The 24,309-nt window shown below is 35.9% G+C and overlaps 1 protein-coding gene across 9 annotated transcripts in view; it reads left to right on the top strand.

Moving 5' to 3' along the window:
- The window catches only part of QKI (QKI, KH domain containing RNA binding), a 153,197-nt gene that overhangs the window by 86,618 nt on the left and 42,270 nt on the right, over nt 1–24,309 (top strand). For all 9 annotated transcript variants that reach the window (XM_058836242.1, XM_058836243.1, XM_058836240.1 and 6 more), the window contains exon 4: nt 13,846–13,989. In XM_058836242.1, the coding sequence (XP_058692225.1) occupies nt 13,846–13,989 (144 nt within the window). The remainder of the gene's footprint in view (nt 1–13,845; nt 13,990–24,309) is intronic.

Raw genomic sequence — 24,309 nt, 5'->3', positions numbered from 1 at the left:
CTTGTCATCTCTTGGAAATGCATTTTGGAAAAAACTGTCATGCTTGTGCTTTTCTGAAGAAGAGGAAATGTTTAGGATGAAGAAATTGACCTTCCTTCTACCTATCTCTCCAGGATGTGAGCAAAGTGTACAATTATTTTTGTCCTCAATTCGTGTACAATGCTGTCTTATTTTCTAAAGTGGATGAAACCACTGTAAAATGTAAGAAAAGCTTCCACTCAATGACCTTTTCTACCCGGTCTTATCTCCTTCAACTTTTGTAATTCAGAAGTATATTAAGTTAAACTGTAAAACTTTCTTTTGATTTTTTTGTGTGGTAGCAGATAAGCGTGCAATCTGAAAATGTGTATAATGGATATTTTAATGAAAGAAGCTTGGAGCTTGTCTTTTGAAGAGCAGAAGCAGTTAGTTTTTTAATAACTTTTTGCATGTTTCTGATATCGTACTGGAATTTGTTTAAAAAATTGCTTATTTTACAGTAGTGACTTGGATCGCACATCAAGGATTTACTTTGCTCTTCTGTAGCTTCGTACTGGAATGACATTCTGTTTGCCTCTTTTAATCTGTCCTGTATTTATTAATGGTATTTCTCTCTGCATTAATATCTTTGGTAGCTGAGGGAATGTGTTGAAGAAAACAGAACTTGAAATTTTTCATAATAAGCCTTAATTTTGCATATTACAGTGACTTGCAGTGGAGCTTGATAATTTGGTTAGTTACAGATCTTAGTTTACACACTCAGTTTTACTCAAAATGATGCAAGTGAAGATGTCAGCAAATTCATTATTTATTGAGTTTTTTAAAAATTAAGTTCCTTTGCTGAATGTTTTGTACATTTTACCAGAATTTGTGGGATTCAGAAAGTTCTCATGAAACCAGGTGTCTTTTTGTAAGGATGATGAGGTCTCCTAAACAGCAGTTGTGGGATTGCTAACTGAATGGGATCTTGAAGGATGCGCATCTAGACATTCTCTCCTGAAACCAGTATACATGTAAATATTGTGATATTTGACTTGGAATCAAAATTATGACCAGCTTTCACTTTCTTTTGTGCTTATGTAACAAGCAAGTTTCAAACATCGTTTTCCAATTTAAAAAGTGGACATAATTTTCATAATTACTCCTTTACAGAAATTATTAATTTCATTAATTTCCTAAGGGTTTTATTTTAAATGTGTTGCACAGATGCTATATAGAGTTGATGCTAGTGTACAGTGTTGTAAATGAACTAAAAACTTCATGCTTTTCAGCTTATTAAGTGTAGGAAGTGTGAATAAAGACTTCCAGACCCAGACCTTTAGGACAGATTCATTGAAGGACTAGGGAACTCTTTGTGAAAACCATCAGAGAGAGTATGAGGAGTTGCAATGTTAAAGTCATATTGGTATGTGTTGCCATTTTTTTTTTTTCCAATTTTTTTTTTTCCTTTTTCTTCTTTTGGTGGTCTTTGTTTGTTAGAGGGGTCCATTTAATTTTTGAGGTTTTTGTTTGTTTTGTTTTGGTGGTTGTGTTGGGCTCTTTTGTTTGCTTGTTTGTTTTTAAATCACTGTATTGATGCTATGTGAGCAGTGGCGGGGGGATCCTGATCATCCATCTTTTCTGAGCTGTTGGAAAAGTTTCCCTAATATATTATCAGTAGTATTCTCAAAAGCCATTTAATATTAGTGCCAAGCTGGCACTCAGCTGTACAGTCTTTAACTGGCATCATGACTATTACTATGTTTTAATCCAGCCCTGAGAACATGTGGCACGTGAAGGAATGCTCCTCATTCTGTAGTCATTATAATCAATAGAGTAGTTGCATGAAATTGGTTGTAAAGAAGGTTTGGAACAGTGGTCATACTTTGAGTTATCTAGCTGGTCGCTTGGTTGTGTCAAATCCCATGTAATTGTAGCAAGGATTTGAGGCAACTGCTGCAATAAATCTGTAATTACAGACTGTATGCAAGGTTTCATGCTTAAATACAAGGAAAACTTGTGTGCTGAAATTATTTGAGGCAGGAGTTCTGAATGCTTTCAAAGACTCAACTTCAGTTTGTTAGCCAGTGTTTACTGTGAATTTTGTACTCAGTGGAAAATTTTGATTTTTCTGTATTTTTGTAACAGAATTTCATTTATTTTTAAAAAAACAATTTAGTTTATTTAATTTACATTAATATATCCTGTGAAATTACACATTTTTAAGAAGATTCCAAACCTTTATGCCTAAGTGAACTTTATTTTAGAGATAATGCCTGTGCTGTGAATGACAGGGTTTTTTTCTTTGACACACCCTTGCTTAAATACATGGGACATGGTGTGCTAGTTTCTCAGGTAAGCAGCTGGGATGCAGAATTTGAAGTGGAAGGAAGCTGATTGCTCTGCAGGCCTAACTTGGAGTGGAAACGGAGTTTTCAGAATACTTAACTTTTAATAGTAATTGATGTATTGTGGTAAGATTACATTTGACATACATGGCACTTACAAATATCAGCATGTCCCCTGGGCAGCGAGAGCGAGGGGCTCCCCACCCTCAGCCCCTTTTGGGGAGCGGCTGGGCTGCTGTGTGTCCTGCCAGAGGTGTGACTGACAGCTGGCAGCTTCCTGCAGAGGGAGATCTGCCTGTGCCCTCCTCTGTGCTCAGCCTGCTGCTTGTGGGATGTGTCACTGAGCCAGTTCAGCTTGCTAAACAGGCAAAACCTAGTCTGACAGCAGCACTTTGCTGCTGTGTTAACTGGCTCTGGAAGGCCCCAGCAAGAGCTGCTGCTGGTACCAAGAAGCGGAAAGGAGAAAGGAATGGATCCACTTCTCTTGTGGGAGTGAGCAGTTAGCCCTGCAGCTGTGTTAAACTGAAGTCTGTGCAGGGAAGCCTTCTATACAAGAAAACTCAGAATGGTTCTGTCTTGGGATTTGGTTTCTTTCCCTGAAGTGACTGTGCAAGATTAGTGTTCTAATTGTAAGCACAGACATTGTGTCTAAAGTTGTCAATATTCGTTTAAGCAACCACTTATGGAAAAGTTTGGCTTATTTTTAGGATTCTGCTTTCTTGTTGGCATAAGAGCTGCTTTTAATCCAAACGCACTGGGTAACATTTATCTGCCTAGACACTTGAGTCTTCTTGCTGCCTTAGCACACCTAGACGAAGCAGGAGTACATCTTTGAGGAAATCTTCAATGAAGATTCATCCCCAGAATTGAAACAAGAAAGGGGAATTAAGGGAAATAAGAGAAATAAAATACTAGGTGTAATCATGTAAGCACTTGATACACTATATTTCACTAAGGCCAGGATTCCACAAAGCACTTCAGTTTATGTAAGCGAGCTGTTGTAACATTGATTACACCCCTCCCCCTCGCCCTGTTTTTGCCAGTTTGATTCTGCCTGATCTTGTCAAAACTTGGTTATTGTTTATTTATATATTCAAATCACAAAGAACCATTCTCAACAATTGCAAGATACAGATTTTGAGCTAAAACTCTAGTATTTGCAACCATGTCACCTTGGTCCTAGCAATAAAAACAGCTTTGCTTTCCTGCATGTGGCCTCTTTCATGTATTTGGCTGTGTTCTTGTAGCCCACAAGTAAACTTCTATAGGCAAAGTGTCACAGGTTAAAGTATTAAAGTTGTATACTGTAGCCTTTCCCTTCCCCAACCTGTCCCTGAACCATTCTGAAAAATAATCAGTGGTGTTGAATGTTTATTTCAGCTCTTTTAATTTTTTTCTTGTTTCACTGAGCAAAATAGTTTCTTTATGGCTTGGGAAGCTATTTGAGTTTTTTTGAAGGTACTTAAGTACTACCTAGGTATGTTTGGTTTGAGTCATGAGTCTCTTTTTTAATTGCTTTGACAAACAGTAAAAACCTAAAGATCACAATGTCCTAAAATAAAGCTAACAACATATTACTATAACAATAATTTCATTTTACAAGTCTCATTTGAGTTTATAGAAACAGTAGTAATTTCAGGTTTTCAAACTGAGGTCACATTTTTGTACATACAAAAAGTAAAACATTTAAACTTGTTACTTTCTTATTTCATTTTTTTGGGGAAGGGGAGGAAATAGGGAAGAATTTTCAGTTTTACTTTCTTAAATTGGCTTCTGTGCACAGTTTTATAATGTATCTGAAACTTGTCTATTATATTGTGGCTAATAGGGTGGTGCTTTTTAATTTTCTTGGCACACTGCGGTTATGTTAATGTGTTCAGTCTAAGTTTCTGTTAAAAATATTCTATAGTAACATCTTTGTATACTTTCATGTGGAGCTTGAGTTAGTGAAATTTCACTTTTCTTTACTTTTTTAAGTGCTAAGCAGTCTCAGGCAAGATATCAATGTTAGTAATGGTGTATTATAAATGTTAGCATGGGAAAATGGGGAAGAAAATTTATCTTCTAAAAAAGTTTACAGTTACTTTGTAACAAAAAAAGCAAAGGCATGGCGGGAATATATTGCAATTTTGCAAAGTTATCTTCAATATACTCGCTTAAAACCTTCACTACGATTTATGCATTAATAATTTTGATATTTCTTGTATTTTTTATCTATATGAGAGGCATGTGCAGCTTCTCCTTGAGGAAATTCTAACAGCAGAATGTTTGGATTTTCAGGCAAAGGCTGAGCCATGGGACTCTGGAAGCAACAGGCAAATTCAGAGGAAGGAAGTAGAAGTGTGGATGTGTTAGCATTAAAATGCAAAGTATTAGCAGCTGTTTATTCTGATACTTCCAAAAGGTCACTTAGATGTTACATTTTTTTCTCCTCTTGGTATTTCTTTCTCCTCCTTTTCTTTAAGAGGTTTGTAAATTCAACTCAGAAAAATACCCCAGTCACTTATTCCTAATCACAAAAAAACCCAAAAAAACTATTCTAGAATTGTTTTCTATTATATAGCTAAATATATATAATTTTAACATCCTGTTAATTATTTTCAAAATAAAAATTATAAAATGTTTGAAGTAAATGGAATAATTTACTATGTGTACATGGTACATAGGTGCTGTTTGATAATAAGGGATGTAAAAGAGCACTTACTTTTGTCATCCTTTCTCCAGCTAAAGCTAACTAGTGGAATCAGCTTTATACTGATTAATAATGCTCATAAACTCAGTGGCAAATAGGTTTATGCAGAAGTGATTTTAGAACAGTTGCAGGTTATCTGGAAGTTAATTTCATTAGTGACTGATGGTGAATGGATTTGAGTCATGAGTTAAAATACACTTACTGCCTGTATTTCCTGATTAGAGAATGCTCTGAGGAATGTGTCCATTCTCACAGATAAGGTTTTGTTGGTCGAAGCCTGCACTTAAAAATGTCTTTTGTACCTTGCAATTCAGAATATGGAGGTACTTCCCTTCAAGTCTAAAGCCGTCTAAAACTAACTCTGATCCCAGACTTGCATTCAGAATTTATTGGTATTTCATTTTCTTTCAAAGGAATTTGATGTTTGTTCAGTGAGGGGGTCAGTGTGTAAAAAGAATCACAATATTGAAAAATGTTTCATACTGCTTTTCCCCTTTTCTGTAGGGGAATAAAACCATTCTTGGATATCCGTGTAACTGTATCCATATAAAGTTTACTATGCCTGGAGTTCTGATAAAGTGTTAAAACTCTTACCTGTAGTCCCAAGTCAGAGAAATGAATAATCTCACTCCTCTGCCTCTGGGTAAAGTTTGTTACTTCATAGTAATTTTAAGTATCAATGTTAAAAAGAGCATTCATCTCTAATGACTATATCCAGATACTGAGTTTATGCTGTGCATTTAAATGTGCTAAATTCTCATTTATTTCCCTGTGGATACCGGTGCATGCAAAACTTTTTTACTTTTACCCCACAACAGTGAAATACTCAGTCTTAACAAGCTCCTGGGCTTCGACAGCACTGGACAACACAGGTTGTTCCAAAACCCTTCTATTTCCCACGGGCACAACTTGAGGGAAACATGCCAGGAGAAAGAAATGTGGGTGGAGCTGCGGTCCCGTTGCCATTTCCCGGGCAGTTCCCGTTTGGGGCCGGGTTCCTGCGGGCCGGGCCCTGCGTGGGGAGCGGCCCGAGCGGACAGAGCCGGGCTGGGGCAGCGGCTCCGGCTCTGGCTCTGTCCGCAGCCCCCCAGGACTCCCCGCACCCCTGCTGGAAACAGCGGCTCCAGAAACTCCAGGGTGGTGCTCGGAGCATTCGGGAACCATTTTGACTGCAGGGCGGATCCCAGCTTGGGGCGGTGCCTGGCTTGAAGTCTCCGGAGCACAAAGTCTGTGTTGAGCCTTTGAGACAGAGAACAGAGTCCTCTTGTGTCATTTAGGTTCTTTCATGCCGCCAGATTTCTTTTTTTTTTTTTAGAACGGTTCTTAAGGGATTGTCCTTTGACAATGTTTGACAGTTCAATATGTGTTGAAAGACACCCGCTTTCTCAATCCAAAATTGTCTCGGTGTGGGGGCTTGGTATACAATAATAATTTATAATTAAAGACTCGATAAGTAGCACTAACTTGTTGGACAGTCAAAACAACAAGTATGTGACTGTTAATTTAAGCAATTGGTCAGTTGTTACTGTAGGTGAAGACTTTGATTCTAAAGAAATTCTGAATGTGGAGTAAGCTGCCATGTTCTCCTGACCAGGTGCTGTTCCCTCAGCATAGCTTTGTAACCTTAAGGTTTTTTTACCAGCTTTCTGCTTGTGAGCTGCTGCCATTAGAAACTCAGTAGGAGCAAAAGTCTGTGTTAATTTGCCTGACTGTAACTGCACAATTAAAGCAGTTTATCAGCAGGGGTTAGGACAATCAGTGTGTTCTGATGCTTCATGTTATAAAATTGCTTCTGTTGTTCAAACAGATACTGTAATTAGCGCATCATTTTAAACTGGTTTTCTGCGGGGCTGGCTTGGAGTTTCATCTGATCAAAAAAACCTCCATTTTTGGTACTTACCTAAGCATTTATTTTGTTTTCGGGCCTCATTTGGATTAACAACTTCTATTGAAATATTAATATCAGGACTGTATCGTTCAAGTATAGGTTTGGGGATGGATTGGCTGTTTTTCAGGATTTTTTTCTTTGCTTTTTACCAGTCAGTCCTGTCGGGACCTAAGATTCAGTCACAAAAATGGAAGGAGGAAGCCCCAGTTTACAGTTGTTACCGTCATACTAGCATTTAATACACAAATGAGCAGGGTGTTTCATACCAGATAACAAAGATGACTGTGTTCTGCCTCTGGCACGTGCGTAATTAGATTTCACTTAGGATAGTTTCATGAGACATGGCGAGACAGTCTTTTAAGGGGCTGTTACGTGTTAAAATATGGTCCCTCGCCTTCTCCTTTCCCCAGCTACAGAACTGACCTTGTTTTGGTGCTCTGTAGCCCTTTATGGTTGAAAACTCCCTTGTCCAGCAGAAAATGAGGTGGGGAGGCATCTCCTGCATCAGCATGTGGTCTGAAAGGCTGGTGTGGTGCTTGGGGCCAGTGCCAGTGGGAGCAGGCACTGCCTGGCAGGGCAGTGAACCTTAGGAAGTTGTTACACTGCTCAGGAAAGGATGCAGTAATACAACAGCAAGAGATTATCCAAGTGTTTTTTTGCTGCACAACGTCTGGACTTCTCATGAATACAGATCAGCTGATGTGGAATTATTTGTAGACCTAGTGGTTTATTCCTTGCACAACGTTACAGAAATCTTCTGTCTTCTGGATGCTTGTTTTGAACTATCTGCAGCAGAGAAGCCAAAAGCTTTAAAATACAATTTAAAATACAATTCTGTAGCCCAGGTTGGCAGAACAGTTGCAAGAATGGAAGTTTCATTAAACGACCTAAGACAGACAACTCTTGAAAGGTTGGCAGTATATGACTTTAGGGCAAAGTGCATTCTTCTAAAATTCCTCTGACTTGGTTTTACCAGTTCAGCTGTGTCAACAAAAGGTTGTAAAGTAAGATGTAAGCTGTATTGAATAGTTGAATGATGTTTTTCCTGGCCTTAGTAATTCAGATATTGTTGCATGGCCGCAATACATACCATGTCTTACTTAAAAATAGTAAAATTAGATCAGGACTACAATTTATTTATAATGACCTTATTTGTGACCTTTTATTTAAATTTAACTTCTGTTTCAAATGTCTTTAAAATCGACATGTTAGCTTTAATTTTTTAAATTCACATAGCTTCTTTTAAACTGCTCTTTGAATTATTTTAGAAACTTTAATATATGTGTGTGAATGTTTTCATTAATTTGAATGTAGCTATAGCACAATTTATTAGACAAAATATATTGTGAGACTTTTACTAAATAGCTGAATTTTTTCTCTCCACATCTTACCTCCTCCATTTGACTGTGAGAAGTGGCGGTGAGTGATTATACTGGTTTTTATATCTTAGGATAATTTTAATTAAAGTTCTTAGAATGTACTTGAATTAAACCTTTATATGGTTTGAAGGACTAAAGCTATTCTAATGCCTTTTAATTTTAGTGTTCAATTTGACATTATATGAAAACATTCTTCCCTTTTGCTCTATCTTTTCTGTGATTTTTGTCATTCAGCAGGGAGACCAGCTTGTTTAATAGGTTGGTGAAAACAGAATTTAATAGCCTATCACCTCAAGATGAGTGAGAATGCTAAGGTTAATTTTCAACACTTGCTTGAGCTGGTGACTTTAATTCTTTAAAAGATCCCGGCTGTTGGTACTGAGCTGGTTTTGTATCTTTTTAGTGGCCTACATTACAGGAAATTGTATGAGATGGAGTGGAAAAAAGTGCATAGAATGGAAGCTGCACTTTTTTATTACTACAGAATAGTCCACAGCTTTCTGAAAAAAGTGCCGTGTCAGAAAGTTGCTTCCACTCTAACCACATTGCATTCATTCTTTCACTCTTTCTCATTGTCTAACTAATATTTCTCTGGCTGCATATAAACAGCATAGCATTTTCTCAGTGTTTGTTTCATTTTTCTTTAATGGTATTCTGACAGTTGGAAGTGACTGGATCCTACTTCACCAGTTTTTAATTTGTCAAGTTATTTTTCGTGAGTTGGCCATACTGGGGAGGTCTTTGGTGTGAGAAATAAGGTTTGAGGTTTTCTTTTTTTAGGTTGATGATTAAATATTTTTGACAGCTTTCTTTGTGTTGATATTTTCCTTTTCTAACATTTGAAAAATTTTAACAATTTCAGTCAACCTTGACACTTATCTGGGTTTGAAGTTCTTTGAAACATACTGGCTAGATAGAGAAGAGACCTAACTTCATACTCTATTCTAGAGGAGTTTTCAGTCATCTGCTTTGTGTATCTTGCAAAAAGCTAGGTAAGCTGCTGTCTCATTCTTGTTCAGTCAGAGATTGAGGAATTAAGAAGAAAGCTTTGGCATGAGATATGAAGATATAAATAGGAATGGCCATTTAGGCCCAAGATGCAGGAGGTGCAGGACCACAACTTGAAGTTACTGTGGTGTATGGTAGGATGTGTGGAAAATATGAGATACAGTTTTACAGTAAGCTGGACTACTGTAGTTCCCCTCATGGAACAACGTTTCTAATATTTAAGTTTGATTTTGTGGATTCAAATAAGTTGCATCTTTTACCTGCTTTGCTGCTTCCCCCTAAATCCCTCCTCAAGAAAATTCCTGTAGCTGCACCACTTTTTTTTGTGCAGCTAAATTTTGAGGACTTGAAGCAATATTTTTTTTTAACTACCTAATACATTGATCCTAATAGCAAGATAAATATTGAGTAGTCCATTATTGTGCACAGGTACTTTGAGGATTAATGAGTGTATATGCACAGGCAGGAGAATGAAAGCAAATCTGTCTGCAGAATTAGGCTATATTTAAGGATACTGAAATTTCTGCCAAACAAGGAACACAGTGAAATTTCATCTGCCATTTATGTTGTTCTTAATGTTCTTTAATTTAGCAGACAAGATAGTTTGGTTATAATTAAGCTTTTCTAATACTGTTGTTCCCCAAGGTTGTGGCATAAATCACTTAACTTTGTGGTTTTCTACATCTTCAGTCTCCATTTTTCATGTATAATTCTTCCATAAACAATCTCTGGGATGCAGCAAGACTTCATGCTGACAATTGCTTCTTGTGTATGTAATGTGATTTTGAATATATGCAGTTGAATTTCCTTTTCCCCAATCTTAGGTTTTCTGATTTTCCTGGTTCTGTTTCTTCCTTCACTGTGCATGCCCTTCCTGCTGTGTTAGCAAATGTTTCTTTCCCAAAATAATTCTCATGGCAATTTCTATTACTCCTGACTGCTTTTTCAATAGGTAGACCTAGCAACTAGGCTGAATGGTTCAACAGTTGCTACTGAAGGACAAGGGGCAGTGGGCACACTGAAAGAAAAGGAATAATTTTTAAACCTAAGAAAAAATGTTTTTTGTTGTTGTTGTGACTGAACAGTGGTTGAACACTGAGCAGGTCTCTTGCGGGAGGGGATGGAGTCTCTGTCCTTGGAGATGTTTAAAACCTGCCCGTAGCAACATGCTTGAGTTGACCCTGCCCTGAGCAGGGGGTTTGGATTGGATGATGTTCAGGGTTCCTTCCCAGCCCAGACATTTTTTGAATCTATGAAGTGAACTGGTTTGTCTTGTCTGCAGTTCACTTCAAGACAGCCACATCTTGTAGTTTTTTTGTACCAACTTATGCAGTGAGGCAAGTTGTAGTAATTCTCTCCTGCCCATCTTTTCACTATTTTCTCCCCCGGAAAATTCAAAAGAAAACTCTAATCAACCTTTAAAATCTTGGACCATATTTCATGAGTCTTCAGAAGGATACTTTCCTACTTGTGTTTAAGATACATTAAACTTTGCTGTTCAGGCTTTACTATAGCAGAACGTGTTTGAGAAAAGATGTATTCAAGACTTGTTGCACAGAGGATTAGTTTAATACAAATAAAGATTTTACTTGGTGGAAAATATGTTTCTCCAAACCATCCTTTTAGGGTTTAAAAGGAAAATTAGGTAGCAAAAAAAAGGTAGCTCTTAAGCACAAGAGGTTTGCAGATTATCTCTCTTTCGTGAGTGTAAATTCTGTGTTTTGCACCTGACTTTCTGTTGGAATTAATGAGCTAGTAAAGACCTGAATTTCCCATTTTGGGTAAAACCAAACACGTAAATAATCAAATATACATACTGATACAACACTCAACTAGCATTTCAATCAATTAGGAAACTGTGAACTCACTAAGAAAACCATCTTGTGAGACAGAATGGGAGCACTGGATGAAATCATAACTCCAGTGTATTGAGACAGAACATAAATTGGAAGCCAATTCCAAACTCTGTTTTTCTCTTTTATTTTTTAAACAGTGTGAAATTTTATTCTTCTTAGCTTTTCTTTCAGTCTTACCATTTGACTTAATAAATAGCACCCTCAACAATAACGCTTTTATTACTGTATTTTATGGCCGTAGAAGAGCTTATCACAGTCACACACTACTTCATTTATCTTACTGATAAGTAGTTTGTATGATTTCTTGTGCTGTAAGGTCTCACCCTAATAATACCTGTGATTATGAACCTTACACACATGTTCCACCTCAAAGTAAATAGTAAGGGGATAAAAAATCTTCAGTATCATTTGTTTGTCCTATATGCAGCTTTTTGTTCTCTTTGAAACTGAACAAAAAATTCTTACGCTGCAACAGAGTATTTTGGAGTACAGTGCCAGTACTTGATGTAGCATTAATCTGAAACAAGTTTTGGAGACTTTGCACCATATTGTTTTCATTATGAGAGAAAAGGATACAACACCATAAAGCCCCTTTATGTTTGCCCCCACTATGTATAAATACGATGCATGGTGTTTAATGGCGTGGTAGCTAATACTTCATTTAGGCATTCCTTTGTCTTTCAGGAACAGAACTTGCTGCTTTACTTGGGGACACCTTTCCTTGTCATTTGTTCCTCTTTGCCTTATTAAATTTGTTATATTTGTTTTGCCTCCTGTGCTACTATAGTTGTGCAGGTTTCTTGCATCTGGTGTAGCAAGGGACGTTTCCCATTCCAACACAGTGTTAATGCAAGAACAGGTAGTTGCACATTTCTTCCTCTGCCCTCTGCTGGTTTAGGAACCTTCTCTCATTCTTCATACCTGTAATGTATTATTTTGTACGTTACCTCATATTAGTGTAACTTGTAACCATCTTAAAAGAAAACAGCTCACTTGTGCTTTGGATTAAAAAAAAAAAAAAAAGGAATAGTTTAAAAAGTCATAGTGGGGTTTTGATCACGATTGAATAAATAGGTTGCAAATACCTTGCCATAGACAGTTCTTTCAAGGAAGAACAGAGAGCATGTTATAACTTGGCTGTACTTTGTGTGACATTCTGTATTATATCATAAGTGAGAGTTATTTTTCACTTTTGTTTCCAGCTTCTAAAATTGCCAGACCTATTTTCACAGCCCCCTTTGTTAAAAAGGTTGGGGAAGATAACATTAAAAACAGCAAAACACACCAGTATCTGATAGTATGGAGTAATGGATATGTGGATATTGCAAACATAGTGAAAAGTAGTTTCAAAGCATGGATTTTTTTACATATGTATTTCATACATCTCTTATGGTTCAGTTTTTTCCCCCTTGTTTTTGTCTTTGTCTATTCCACAAAGCATTTCAGACTTAGCTGAATTAAAAATAAAACACTGCTGCAAGCATTGGTTGGTATTAAATCTTAGAACATTTCCTCAATGTATCTTATTTCCTGGACAAATTTTTCATGAAATCTGGGGGAAAAGATACATTTGGAATTTAAAAAAAAAAAAAAAAAATGAAGTTAGTGTGAATTGTGTTTAAGCCACAAGGGTTTATCTTACAAATAGGAGGCTTTTCAATTATACCCATATTTTTAAGTTTTAAATAAGTAGGGTTTGTTTATGTAGGCCTTTTTATAGATTCAAATAATTTGCAACATATAAATATAAATAAGTTGCAACAAACATTTTTTTGAGGCCCTGTTTGGTTCTTTTAAGTTGTTATATTTTAAATATTGTCAAATTTAAATGAGGTTTCATAAAAAATTTAGCTAGCTTTATTCATTGTTTAATAAAAAAAAACATTGGGAAGTTTCTTTTGTGCTGTGTTTCATTATCTTTTTTTTTTTTGGAAGACTGGATAATTGAATGTGTTACTTTAATTTGTTGTTTTCTGTTGTTTAAAATTGAAATGTTTTGTTTAGCATGCTTTCCCTTTCTGAAAAGTTTATTTTATCTTTGGGATTACTAATACCATGGATGTGATGAGTAGCTATGTAATGGTGACCATCTTGTCACTTGTCCTTCTGTAACTTCAGTATTAAAGCCTTGTCATCTCCTCCTCTCTTTTCTTCACCCACTACATGCAGCTCTCCTTTGAAAATGGCAACTTCTGTTCCTTTAGTAGTGTTTGATTCTTTGAATCTTGTCTTCATGAGTATTTGAAAGTGATTCTTAACACTGGAGAATTGCTTTCCTGTTCTCTGTAGTGATTCAGATGGAGTTTCTATGTCTGGTGTCTGTTTCACTTTTCTTCAAAAGATTGGTTGCTTAACCAGTAGTATGTCTTATCTGTTTAACTCTTGAACGGCTCTAAATAATACTGAAAGTAATACTGTGTTTGTATTCTTATTTTTGTTCCTTTATTCAGCTGGGGAAGGTACTCTTCAGAAACAGCATATGTACTGTAATCTTTAACAAAGTATAATATAGAGTAGGAGATTCCAAAACACAAACAAAAGCCTAAAAATTATGTTTTGAAGGCTGAGTTCGTATGATAGGAAAGTCTCCAAAGTATGAAAAAACATTGCTGAAAATAAAATTCATGCTATTTACAAAACTGATTTTGTCTCCTGTTGTGATTGATTTATACAGAATGTAAGTGCTTCATAGCTTCCATGTTTTAATTTTTTTTAGGAAGAACAGAATCGAGGCAAGGCCAACTGGGAACACCTGAATGAAGATTTACATGTACTTATCACTGTGGAGGATGCCCAAAACAGAGCAGAAATAAAGCTGAAGAGGGCTGTTGAAGAAGTAAGAAAGTTACTGATTCCTGCAGTAAGTATTTATATGCAACCCTTTGATTTCCATTTTCAGAAGGTACTTTTGAAATACAGCTAACTTACTACAGGTATAAGAGTAAGCCTGCAGAGTGGCATTGTAAAATGAAGTTAAGATACAACTTTGTAATACTCTAGTGATCTTTAAACTGCTTCATCTGAGACTGAATTATTCCTTAGAAGAGAATAGTATTTTAAAGAGACTAGTTTTTGTCCAAGGCACAGATAGAGGAAATAGTTATCACCTTCAAAAGGCAATGCTGAACTGTTATAAACACTAGTTTTCTCTCTTTCCTTCAGTATTAATATTCTTTCCTTTCAGGCTGGGGAAGTATTGACAGGCTTTTTTGTTTCACTGTGAGATGGTTCTGATACTTTAAGAATTGAAGGCATGTTTTTTTTAGATGATCACCTTAAACATTTTGCAGAAAGAACAAAACCCTTTAGTATCAAAAAACTTCGCTGTTAGTATACTGGGGAGAAACAAAAGTAGTGAAACTGGAAAATGATAATTTCTCATTTCCTGATAGTATAAACTGGCTTCTGCACAGCTAGGTGACTTAAATCCTTTTTCAGAAACCAGAATTACCCTCTGAGAGCCCTTCTCTTAGATCTTCTCTGTATTCTCACTCAAATCAGTGTGACTGTATAGTGTATTCCATGCCATTAACTTGTATCTTGTGCTCATCTTTGCCACCACTTTTGTGTCCCTGTAAAATGATAAGAATAAATTAAATCTTTCTCAGTGGTGGAAAAATTTTCCGTATTACAAGGAAAATTGAGACTATCTTGTGCAAGTAAGTAGTAGGGGGTATTAAAATGACCTTCTAATTTTGGGTACTTAGTGAATACTAATAGATGCTGGCTGTGAGGAAACTTGTGGTGACACATGCTGTCTCTATAAGCAGATTTATTCAGAAGACATTTTTAGAAATTACTAAAGATAGGGAGAGAGTCTTAAATTCTGAATTACCAAAAAATGGTAGAATATTAAGCAAGAGGTATGAAAATTGATTTAGACCTCTTGACATTGTGCATTGGCAATTGCTGAAAGCAGAAGACAGCTAGAGAAAGTAGATCTTCAGAATTTACTCAGTTATTAAAGAGACCTTGAGCACATTAGGGTTGAGTTCATAGCCAGGATTTTTATACAGGCAAAATTTTGAAATGCTTATGTTCATTCTTTACCTACTACAGAGCAAACAGTTTAAAAACCAAACTTCCTTGTGAATTAATTTTGTCAGAGTTCTGTTCATTCTTCTGCCTCTTTCTGAATGCTGAATAATATGACTGAAGGGTCAACTTCAGGATGACAGGTTACAAACCCCCAGTACGTCTGAAGTGCTGATGGTATACTCTGTGTTATGTTTGTGTTATGTTTGTTTTGTGGAGCTGTTGGATGGGTGTGTTCTGGGCCTCAAAAAGAGTGTAATGCATTCGTAAGTAGTTCTTTCATTGTGAAAATGACAACCAGCTCTTTGTCTTGAAAGCACTCTGCCTCCTGTAGGAGCTTAATCAATTGGGGAACCACTGTAATCCTGATTGTAGAAATAATTGTTTTTCTCCTTTAATGAAAAAGAACAACACAGGGCTAACTATTGTTTGAATAGAAAATAACTTGAAATACGCTTTGTCAGTTCACTTCATTATCATCTTTATATATTATGCATAGGCATAAGAGATTTGGGTGGTACATATTACTTGCACAAGAGTTAAAGGTCTGTTGGCTGTAATTTCTCAAACTTATGCCTTGCTGAAACAAGTATGTGTAGTACATACTAATGGATTAGTGTATGGGTGAACTTGGGTTTTTACTACCTATTGTATCTGTTCAACTAGTATAAAAAAATGAAATTGTGGCTTCAGGCAGTTTGAGAGCTGAAAAAATTCAGTTTAGCATTAAAATATAGGAATTGAAAACCTCTATGAGGGAAGTCATAAACCTTCAAATAATCAGGATAAGAATAAGGAAAGAAGGGAAATCCTAGTGAATGATAACAATGTGAGTGAAACTGTGGATGTTGGAAGATGCCAAAGATACTCTAAAATGTAAGAATGGAAAAAGTACAATTCCCTTTCATGTGGTAGAATACCTGCAGCTATTAATGTTTTTCAGATAAATGTCAAAGGATTAAAGTGGAAAAAAAATTATGTCTGTTCTGTCACTGTCCAATTTGATTAAAATTTGAGACTATGTAGGAGAGAAGACTCATTTTCATTCTTGCCATACAATGTGACAATGAATGGGTTTATGAAATAAATTTTAGAAACGTGTTAAGTGTTATAGTGTTCAGAGATTGAAATGAGTTGCTAATGTTTTGGAATGATCAGTTATTTTTGTACTCAAGATGTTAAAAAGCCTAATTACATTTTCTAGCATCAGTGCAGAAATAGGCATATTTCTTAAAGTGGATTTCTATTTGAATGTACTTGGCTGAACAGAGACTATTTCAGTACTAAAGTGTGTTTCTTACGTTTCTGAATTTGGATCATTAGTGATTTTTTTTTTCCTCCCTTCTGGATGTGAATTAATATTTTCCCTTTTCACTTGCTCTTGCATTTTACCAAGATAGTGATACAGTCAAGTAGTTTATCTTTAGAAATGAAAAGCACAACTTGAGGAACACTGGCTGAATAAGCCATTTTTTTTCTCCTTGAGGAGAGAGGCAAAATTTTTTTTTCCTTTTTTTTTTTTCATTATTATTCATTTGTATTTAATTTACATTTCTTTAGTATGAAGCAATTTTTAAAAATTTTTGGCTGTACTTCAAGTTCCATAGGATTAATTCTTTTCCTCTTCCCATAGTTCTGTGAGATACTGGTCTTTTATCTACACCTGCAAGATCATACAGTATTACTTCCTTCATGTTTTTCTTCAAAAAAAGCAGCATTAATAAAGCAGTCTGCAGATTTTTGAGATCACATCAAGTTGTGCTTTCCTTATGCCTCTTTCTGGAGTGAATCCTCCAGACCATTGATCTCTGTTGTGAGGGCTTTGAGAATTGTTTGTTATTTGCATGAGTTAAGTGAGGATGGGTGGTTCTCTTGCAAAGGAGAGGCAAAAGGTGCTCTGGTTTGATAGCTGCAGAATAGAAGAAAAAAATCAGAAGCCGGTTGGGGGCATACATAGTAATGAAGTATAGCATACCAAACCAGAGCATCATTAAAGGTTTGAAGTTGTTCTTGGAACTCCTGGGCTGTAGGGCTGAACTCCTCTGCCAGAAATGTTTGCCTTCTGCGTATTCTAAGAAGCATTGAATAAGTGTTTCTACCTGAATGAGTTTATCTGGATATTCCTTGTATTTTACAGATGACCAGGTCTCATTTAATTACTAATTCACCTTTACTAGCTGCCTTTATAAAGGATGAAGCACGCATGACACAATTCAAATTAGGGACAGATGCTTTTTACTGCTTTCTTCTTTAGATTCCATGTTGCCTTTCCGAGGAAAAGACTGTATTTCTGGTTTCCACTTAGCTATTCTAAATTGGTCTGGAATCAGTGATTTTTTTTAATTTTTTTTTTATTGCTTTTCTAATGTTGGGACAGCTGTAGTTTTATTTGGTTGCTGCTGTTCCATCTTCTTGGAAGACAGCTACAACACAGAATTATTCAGGGATTCTCCCTGACAAACTTTGTATATCATTTGCCACTACTATGCAAAATTTTACAGTTGTCATGATAGGAGATAATGTTTCAGTAGAAGCTTGTTTCATTTTGCTCCTACATTTGGATCTTGCCTGTAATAGTGATTTTAGACTTTTCAGTTTTGAATATCTTCAAATTTAGCTGTATGGGAAACTAAATGTGCTGTATACGGCATGATTTTTACAAATTGGAGCATTTTTTATAGTGGTGCTTGGTATGTAGTCATTCACTAATTGACTTCCTTCTGTTAAGGCCCTGTTACTAGAGATACTGTTTTGATGGTATTTCTGTTTTTACTCACATTTATATACAACACTTTTTCTTTTCTATAACAGGAGAGAATATTATGAAAGGACAATAGTATTGGTAGAGTGGTTTATTTTTCACTTGAATAAGCTGAAAGCATTTCTTTCTAAAAGACTGCTTTCAGCATGTGTGATGAGGTGGGGCTTGTTGATTAATTAAAGTGAATTTCTAATACTTTCTTTATAAGCGTGGTTGTAAATTTTCCTTATGGTTTATTTTCAACTACTTAGAGTAAACTGAAGGATGTCTTAATTTTTACCCTGGGAACTTGGTGTGCTGTGAATTCCATCTCAAAATGCAGAGAGAAAAAATTAATTTAAGACTGTTTAAACATGCTTTAGTTAAGAAAAAGAATGTAGTTATTATAGTAATGCTATAATAACTGTACATAATTTGTTGCTCTGTAATTAAGACTAGCAAAAGCTTGACATTTAGAAGATATTAACAGAAGATTTCAATTTTTTTATTAGCTATCTAAAAAGTCACAATAAATTCTGCATGCAAGTTAGACTTCCTTGAATAGCTCTTTCTAATTCATTCCTGCATGGTGTGTTGGTTTTACATTTTTGCTTTCACAAGTGAGAATACAGTGCTGTCTTGTATAGTTTCCCGTTGAACTGTTGGTCACGCTGTGCAATCCATTGTTTGCTGCTTACTCAGTTCAAGTCATGAAATTAATAAGTGATACAGTAGCAGGAAAAGGATACTGCTGTCCTTAAGAGCATTTTAGGAAATTCCTACGTTTTGTCTGATTTGTCAGTTCCGATACAAGTCTCTCAGGGCGGGTGATCAGACAGGAAGCTCTGTACGAAGGGCAGTGAGACAGCCAAATGCCTTGGCAGTGACTGCTGGATAACGTGGTAAACTTTTTGATGTGGGGGAGAGGTGACAGTGCATTATTTTTAGTAGTGTGAAGCGGGCTTAATGTTTCCATGGCTGTGTGAACTGAAGGCTGCTGCAGTCCTGCCATTCTTTCATGATTTGCTGTTCCTGCTTCCCATTTTGCATCGGAAAGCCCTGGCCTTCATCGGGTGGTGTGGCGAGTCCATTTGGTGGAGAGCTGAACCTCATGGAATGACTTGCTGAGGAGTCAGGCCTGGTCAGGTTTAGGACTGACAGAATTGATGGCATGAGAACAGGCAGACAGGGAAAAACGGTACTGCAGCAGACCACCCTTAAATAAATATACATTTCTGTAGAACTGCAAGTGAATATGTTCACGTGCAAATAGCATGAGAGTAAAATACCCTGCTACATTGAATTTCTGATTAGGGCAGTGAAAAACAAAGAAGGACTGTAAGTGTTCCTCTTTGTGTGTTCCACTGTCCAGTATGTCTAGTACTGGTAATTTCAGTTTTATTCACAAATTGAATAAAGAATTATGAGGGTTTTGTTGAGCAGTCCTTAAGTAAACTCTGTTACTAATTTTAACAGTCTGACTTCCCTGAAAATACTTAGTGTCATGCAAGTCTGAGTTTTAAAAATGAGAACAAGAATCTCTTACACCAGTTCACAAAGGAAACGTTTACATATTACACTTGATACGTGACTGCAGTGTTAAAATTTTGTCCTTACATTAGTATTAACAAAATTATTTGGGGCCAGCTGCAAGTGAGAAGTAACTCTCTCCATCATTTTGTCCTGTGGTGGAAACTCTCTAGACTAGTGGTTCATTACCACCAAAATAATACCTGTTGAATGCAGATGTTTATTAGAGACCATATTTACTACAATATGTCGTGATGATTTTCAGCTGGATTGAGGTAAATCTAGTTTAAATTTTGTTACATTTGTCAACTCTCCTGAGTGATCATCTTAGTACAAAGGAGAAAATTAGAATCGTTCATCAGAATATTGTTCAGAGTGATAGATCACTGGAACAGGCTGGCCAGAGAGCTTGTATAGCCTCCTTCTCTGGAGGTATCTAAAACCCACCTGGAACCTGCTCTGGGTGAGGATTAGATTTTCTCCTGAGCGCCTTTCCAATCCAAATCATTCTGTGATTCCATGACGAGAATGTTGAAAAGACATATAAAATGTGCTATTTATATTATGGTTATAAATACGTTTTCAGCTTCCATTTTCAAAAAGTTGACAATTAAATGGCAAGTACAAATTTATGATGAGCTGTGCCTTCACATATTTCAGTTGATTGTTTTACAAATTTGGATGTATAGTCAAGATCAAATATAACTATATAAATATGTCTAGTTTTATTAGCTTACAACTTAGTTAGCAGTTAGTAGGGATTCTTATTTCATCTAGGTTTTTCTTACTGTTATTCAGTTTCATATATTGATAGGAAAAAGAAGCTTCTCTAGCAGTTATTTCTAAGCACCTTAATCCAGATGTTTACTCTGAATCTTCTGGACATCTTTGCTGGCTTCTAGAACCCAAGGAAATTAGTTGTTCCTACATACAGTTACCATTGAATACCCTCTCTTTTCCCCTTTTTCTTCTTCTCCGCCATCCTCTGTATTTGTTCATTTAAGGTGTTACAAATGTATAACTTGAGAAAGGGTAGATCTAGTTTTTGGAAAAGAACTTGGGAAACTTAGAAAATAGTCTCTTCTCAAAGAGGAACAAAGACACTCTGTTGCCTGAAACTCAGTAGGGACGTGCCCTTCCAAAGCCGGATTATGCATTGATTAGTAGCTCTAATTAGGTTCTGCATGGGTTTTGTCTGTCTTCCAGAAATGTGCCTAATCTGTTTGGTTTTTTGGTAGACATAGTTGTGGGAGAAAAAATGTATTGATCTATACCATTTTTTGGTTTTTTGTTTTGCAGTACCTGTAACTTTTTAATTTTTCATCTCATTTTTATAATTTGCTTCTTTAGTCTTGGCTATTTTCCCAGTGCTTCCTCTAGTCATTTGTTCTTTCTATTTCATCTTCCATACTTTTGTTCTTTTTTCTGTTGATGGTCCTGGAAGAGAACATGTAAGTTGGGCTCTTTATATAAAATCTTGTTAAAGCATTTCTCCACTTACTCAAAAAGCATATGATTAAGCTACAGTTCTCCTTGTCTGACCATGTTAATGAAGATGGTGACAAAACTGCAATGAATTACTCATGTGTTATTTATCTTATCCTTCATTTCTAGTTACATTTGGGTTTTGGTTGGTTGATTTTATTTTTTGAAATCTCAACTTTATACCTGAGTGACAGAAATGGTAATTGTAGAATTGTGATTCCTGGGTAGATGTAGTGTAAAGAGTAGGAATTTGTTACCCTGCACTTTTAACACATTTTAATGCTTAACACTAACCACATTATATTGAGGAGGTGAGGTCAGATCGCTTGATGTATGAGTCGACTTGGAGCGGTTTCTAGAAGGATCTTAGCAATTTCAAAGATTTTTTTGTGTGAAACAATAGTAAAGTAACTAGTAAACATTTCCCTTTTTCAGCCATTTAAAGCACTCTTTATTGCCAGTGTTAGTTTTGAAATCTAGATTTCTAATTATACAAAAGTAAAGTTTGTCGTACAGACATCTGTGGTTTAACGCCGACTGATGATTTACAGCCATCTAGTTGTTCTACATTGTGCTATTTTGACGTCAGACAGAAAATTCTAACCTGTGGAAAAGTGCCAAGGGTTTTTCACCTACTATTCAATAGAAAACTTAAGTGTTTCTATTTTAACACAGTACAGAAATACCTGGGCTTTCAGTGGAGGAATAATTTGGTTTCTTTTTCTTCCATAAATTGTTTATAGGCTAAGACTTTAATACAGGAATGTTATGGATACTGTTAGCAGGATAAACATAGGTGGGCATGATATAAGAGATAGGAGCTGATCATGTTAAATAGCTTATATGATTTTGGACTAGGCCATTTGTAACATACTTTATATTAAATTGGAGAGTGGTAAAACATCCTGGAAAGTGATTAGATGAGATCTTACTGGAAAGTTGCATTGCTTGGAAAACAGTTAATAAGGAAAAACATTTAAGATTCCATCAAATAGTATGTTATATTTCTTGTGTGTTGTTGGAAATGGTATAGGTTTTTATAATTCTTCCATATTTCAGTAAGTATTTTAAAAGCTTTGCCTTATTTTCAGACTTACTTTATTAATAGGGATAGCCTAATAAAAACAGCACTGCCTTCTACATTTTCAATATTACCCCTGTTAGCTAATTTTTAATGTTTTCACAACATCTATGTATGTAGTAAATTATGTTCATCAGTATCAACTTCCGTTGTAAAGTGAAACGTGTTTTATGTTCCAAATCACTTGGAAATACAGGATAGAAGGAAATTTCAACACCAGCAAATCTAATGAAGTCAGAAGTCTCTAGCATTATATCCAGTTCTTTGATATTGCAGCTTTTTATAAATGGATTGGAAGATGTGAATTTTTCTATTTGGCCAAATACAGCTGTAGATACTTAGAATTTCAGCTGCTTTATTTATAAATGAATAATTCCAGCCTTTGATAGATACTTTGCTACAGCCTCCAAAATCCTACATTACACTACAAATCCTTTTTCATGAGACTGAAAAAACCAAAGCCCCAAAACAACTCGGAGTTAGCTGTCTTAGGATCATTTGAAGCCGTTTTCATGAAGACAAAATTTTCAGTCATGCATTGCTATGCCCTCATCTTAGAATCTTTATGGTTCCTTCATTCTCTAGCTTGTGTCCTAGTTTGAAAACAGAAATTTAACTTAGGCTACCTGACTTTCTTGGTGGCTGTACTAACAGTACTGATACAGTTCTACTGAAGCAAGCAAATGATACAGCAGGTGAAATGGAAGTAGAATAGGTGGAGTTTGGGATTTGTCAGATGTACACACAGGTACTTGAGTGCCGTGGTGAAGGAAGGAGATAATTCCATTTCCTTGCTCAGCCTTTTGGCTATGTTTGGCGGTGGGTGGCCTTATTTTTCTGTCGACTAGTCTGAGGTTTGTGTTTTTAATGAGCAGGCCTGTAGCTCCAAGGGTCTTAAAGAAAAGTTTCAAAGTTTTAAAATTTAAAACTTAGTTTGTTAGAATTAACAGCCAAAATCATTACTGTCAACAGATATCAGGTGTTTTGAATAATAAAATCTTCACGTATTGTGCAGAAAAGCTGTTTGCAGGAGTATAATCACTTGTTTTATCTTGGAAGATAAGTTCTGAAAGACCAGAGGAGCTAAGAGGTGTGTTTGGATTTCTCCTGGTTTAAACCTACTGTGGTATATATGGTAATACTTGCGCTAATCTGATTTGCCAGTTAATGGTATCCTGGCATTTGGAACAGATAGACTATTGATACAGTGTTGGGAAGAGCGCTGTTTGTTCTTAATGCCTGCAAGAGCAAAGCCTGTATTTGCCTTTCTGTAATCATTTCTGAAATTATTGGTTCATTTCCAAAGAGGGTGGTTGGGCTGTGGAGGGGGACTCCCTTAGTGATCCTTGCAATACCAATTCCTCACCTTACGCATGGTAGAGAACTCTTCAGAGATTCTTTCTTACTCAGTGAGCTGCAAGGACAGCTTCAGGGAAATCTCTTACTTTTAATGATCCAAAGGTCAATCAGGTTCAAGAAAGATAAACAGAAAAATATCAGGCTTTTAAAATACATCAGATCATAGAAACACTTGTTTTCTCCTATGAGAGCAAGAATACTTTAAATAAACCTTAACTTTTTCATCTGTAAAATGTGACTGAGAGCACCTTACTGTTTTTTTTAAATACCCTGAGAGGTGTTTACTTTATAAATATGTGAGAGGTCATTGCTGGAATGCACTCTCTTTTGTAGCAATCTGTAATTTTACAGGTGATTCTTGGAGACAGAAGGATGAGCAAAGTTTTTATTATCCTATTATGTAGGACTGGGGATTGCAGGGGAGAGTCTGAAGGTTCTTAGTGTTCATAAAAATTTGTGCTAATAAGTGGTTTCATTGATTTCAGTTTAGAATTAATTAAAAAGACTTTTTTGTGTGTGTTGCATAAGCCTAAATACTGTGTATTGCCAAAATATTTTTATGAAGGAGGTCTTTAACATTTATATCTATATGTATGTATGTATGTGTGTATCTTCAGGTATGTTGGCTCTGTGCTGCAGGTAAATTGGGCATTAAATTATATGTCTTGTCTTCCTTACAAAGTAAACGGGAAGATTAGCCGTTGTTCACAATCAAATAGGAGTCCTGCTCAGTCCTGGACAGCCTTAAAGGAACTCTACCAGTGTCATATGAGAAGATGTCATTCCTGTTTCCATGTAAATCATCCTGCAGTGCTTGGAAAATATAGTGAAGCATGTAAGACACTAAAGCTGACAAATAGCACAATTTATTCTTACTATGTCATGCTTTATATTTGATACATTTTACAGCATTTAAAAGTAATCTGTTCATAGCAGTTTCAACATACAAA

This window comes from Poecile atricapillus, chromosome 3 (assembly GCF_030490865.1).
Source record: "Poecile atricapillus isolate bPoeAtr1 chromosome 3, bPoeAtr1.hap1, whole genome shotgun sequence".
In the NCBI taxonomy this organism is placed as follows: Eukaryota; Metazoa; Chordata; class Aves; order Passeriformes; family Paridae; genus Poecile; species Poecile atricapillus.
Note: the sequence above shows the minus strand (reverse complement) of the source record. Positions and strands in the feature narration are given on the sequence as shown.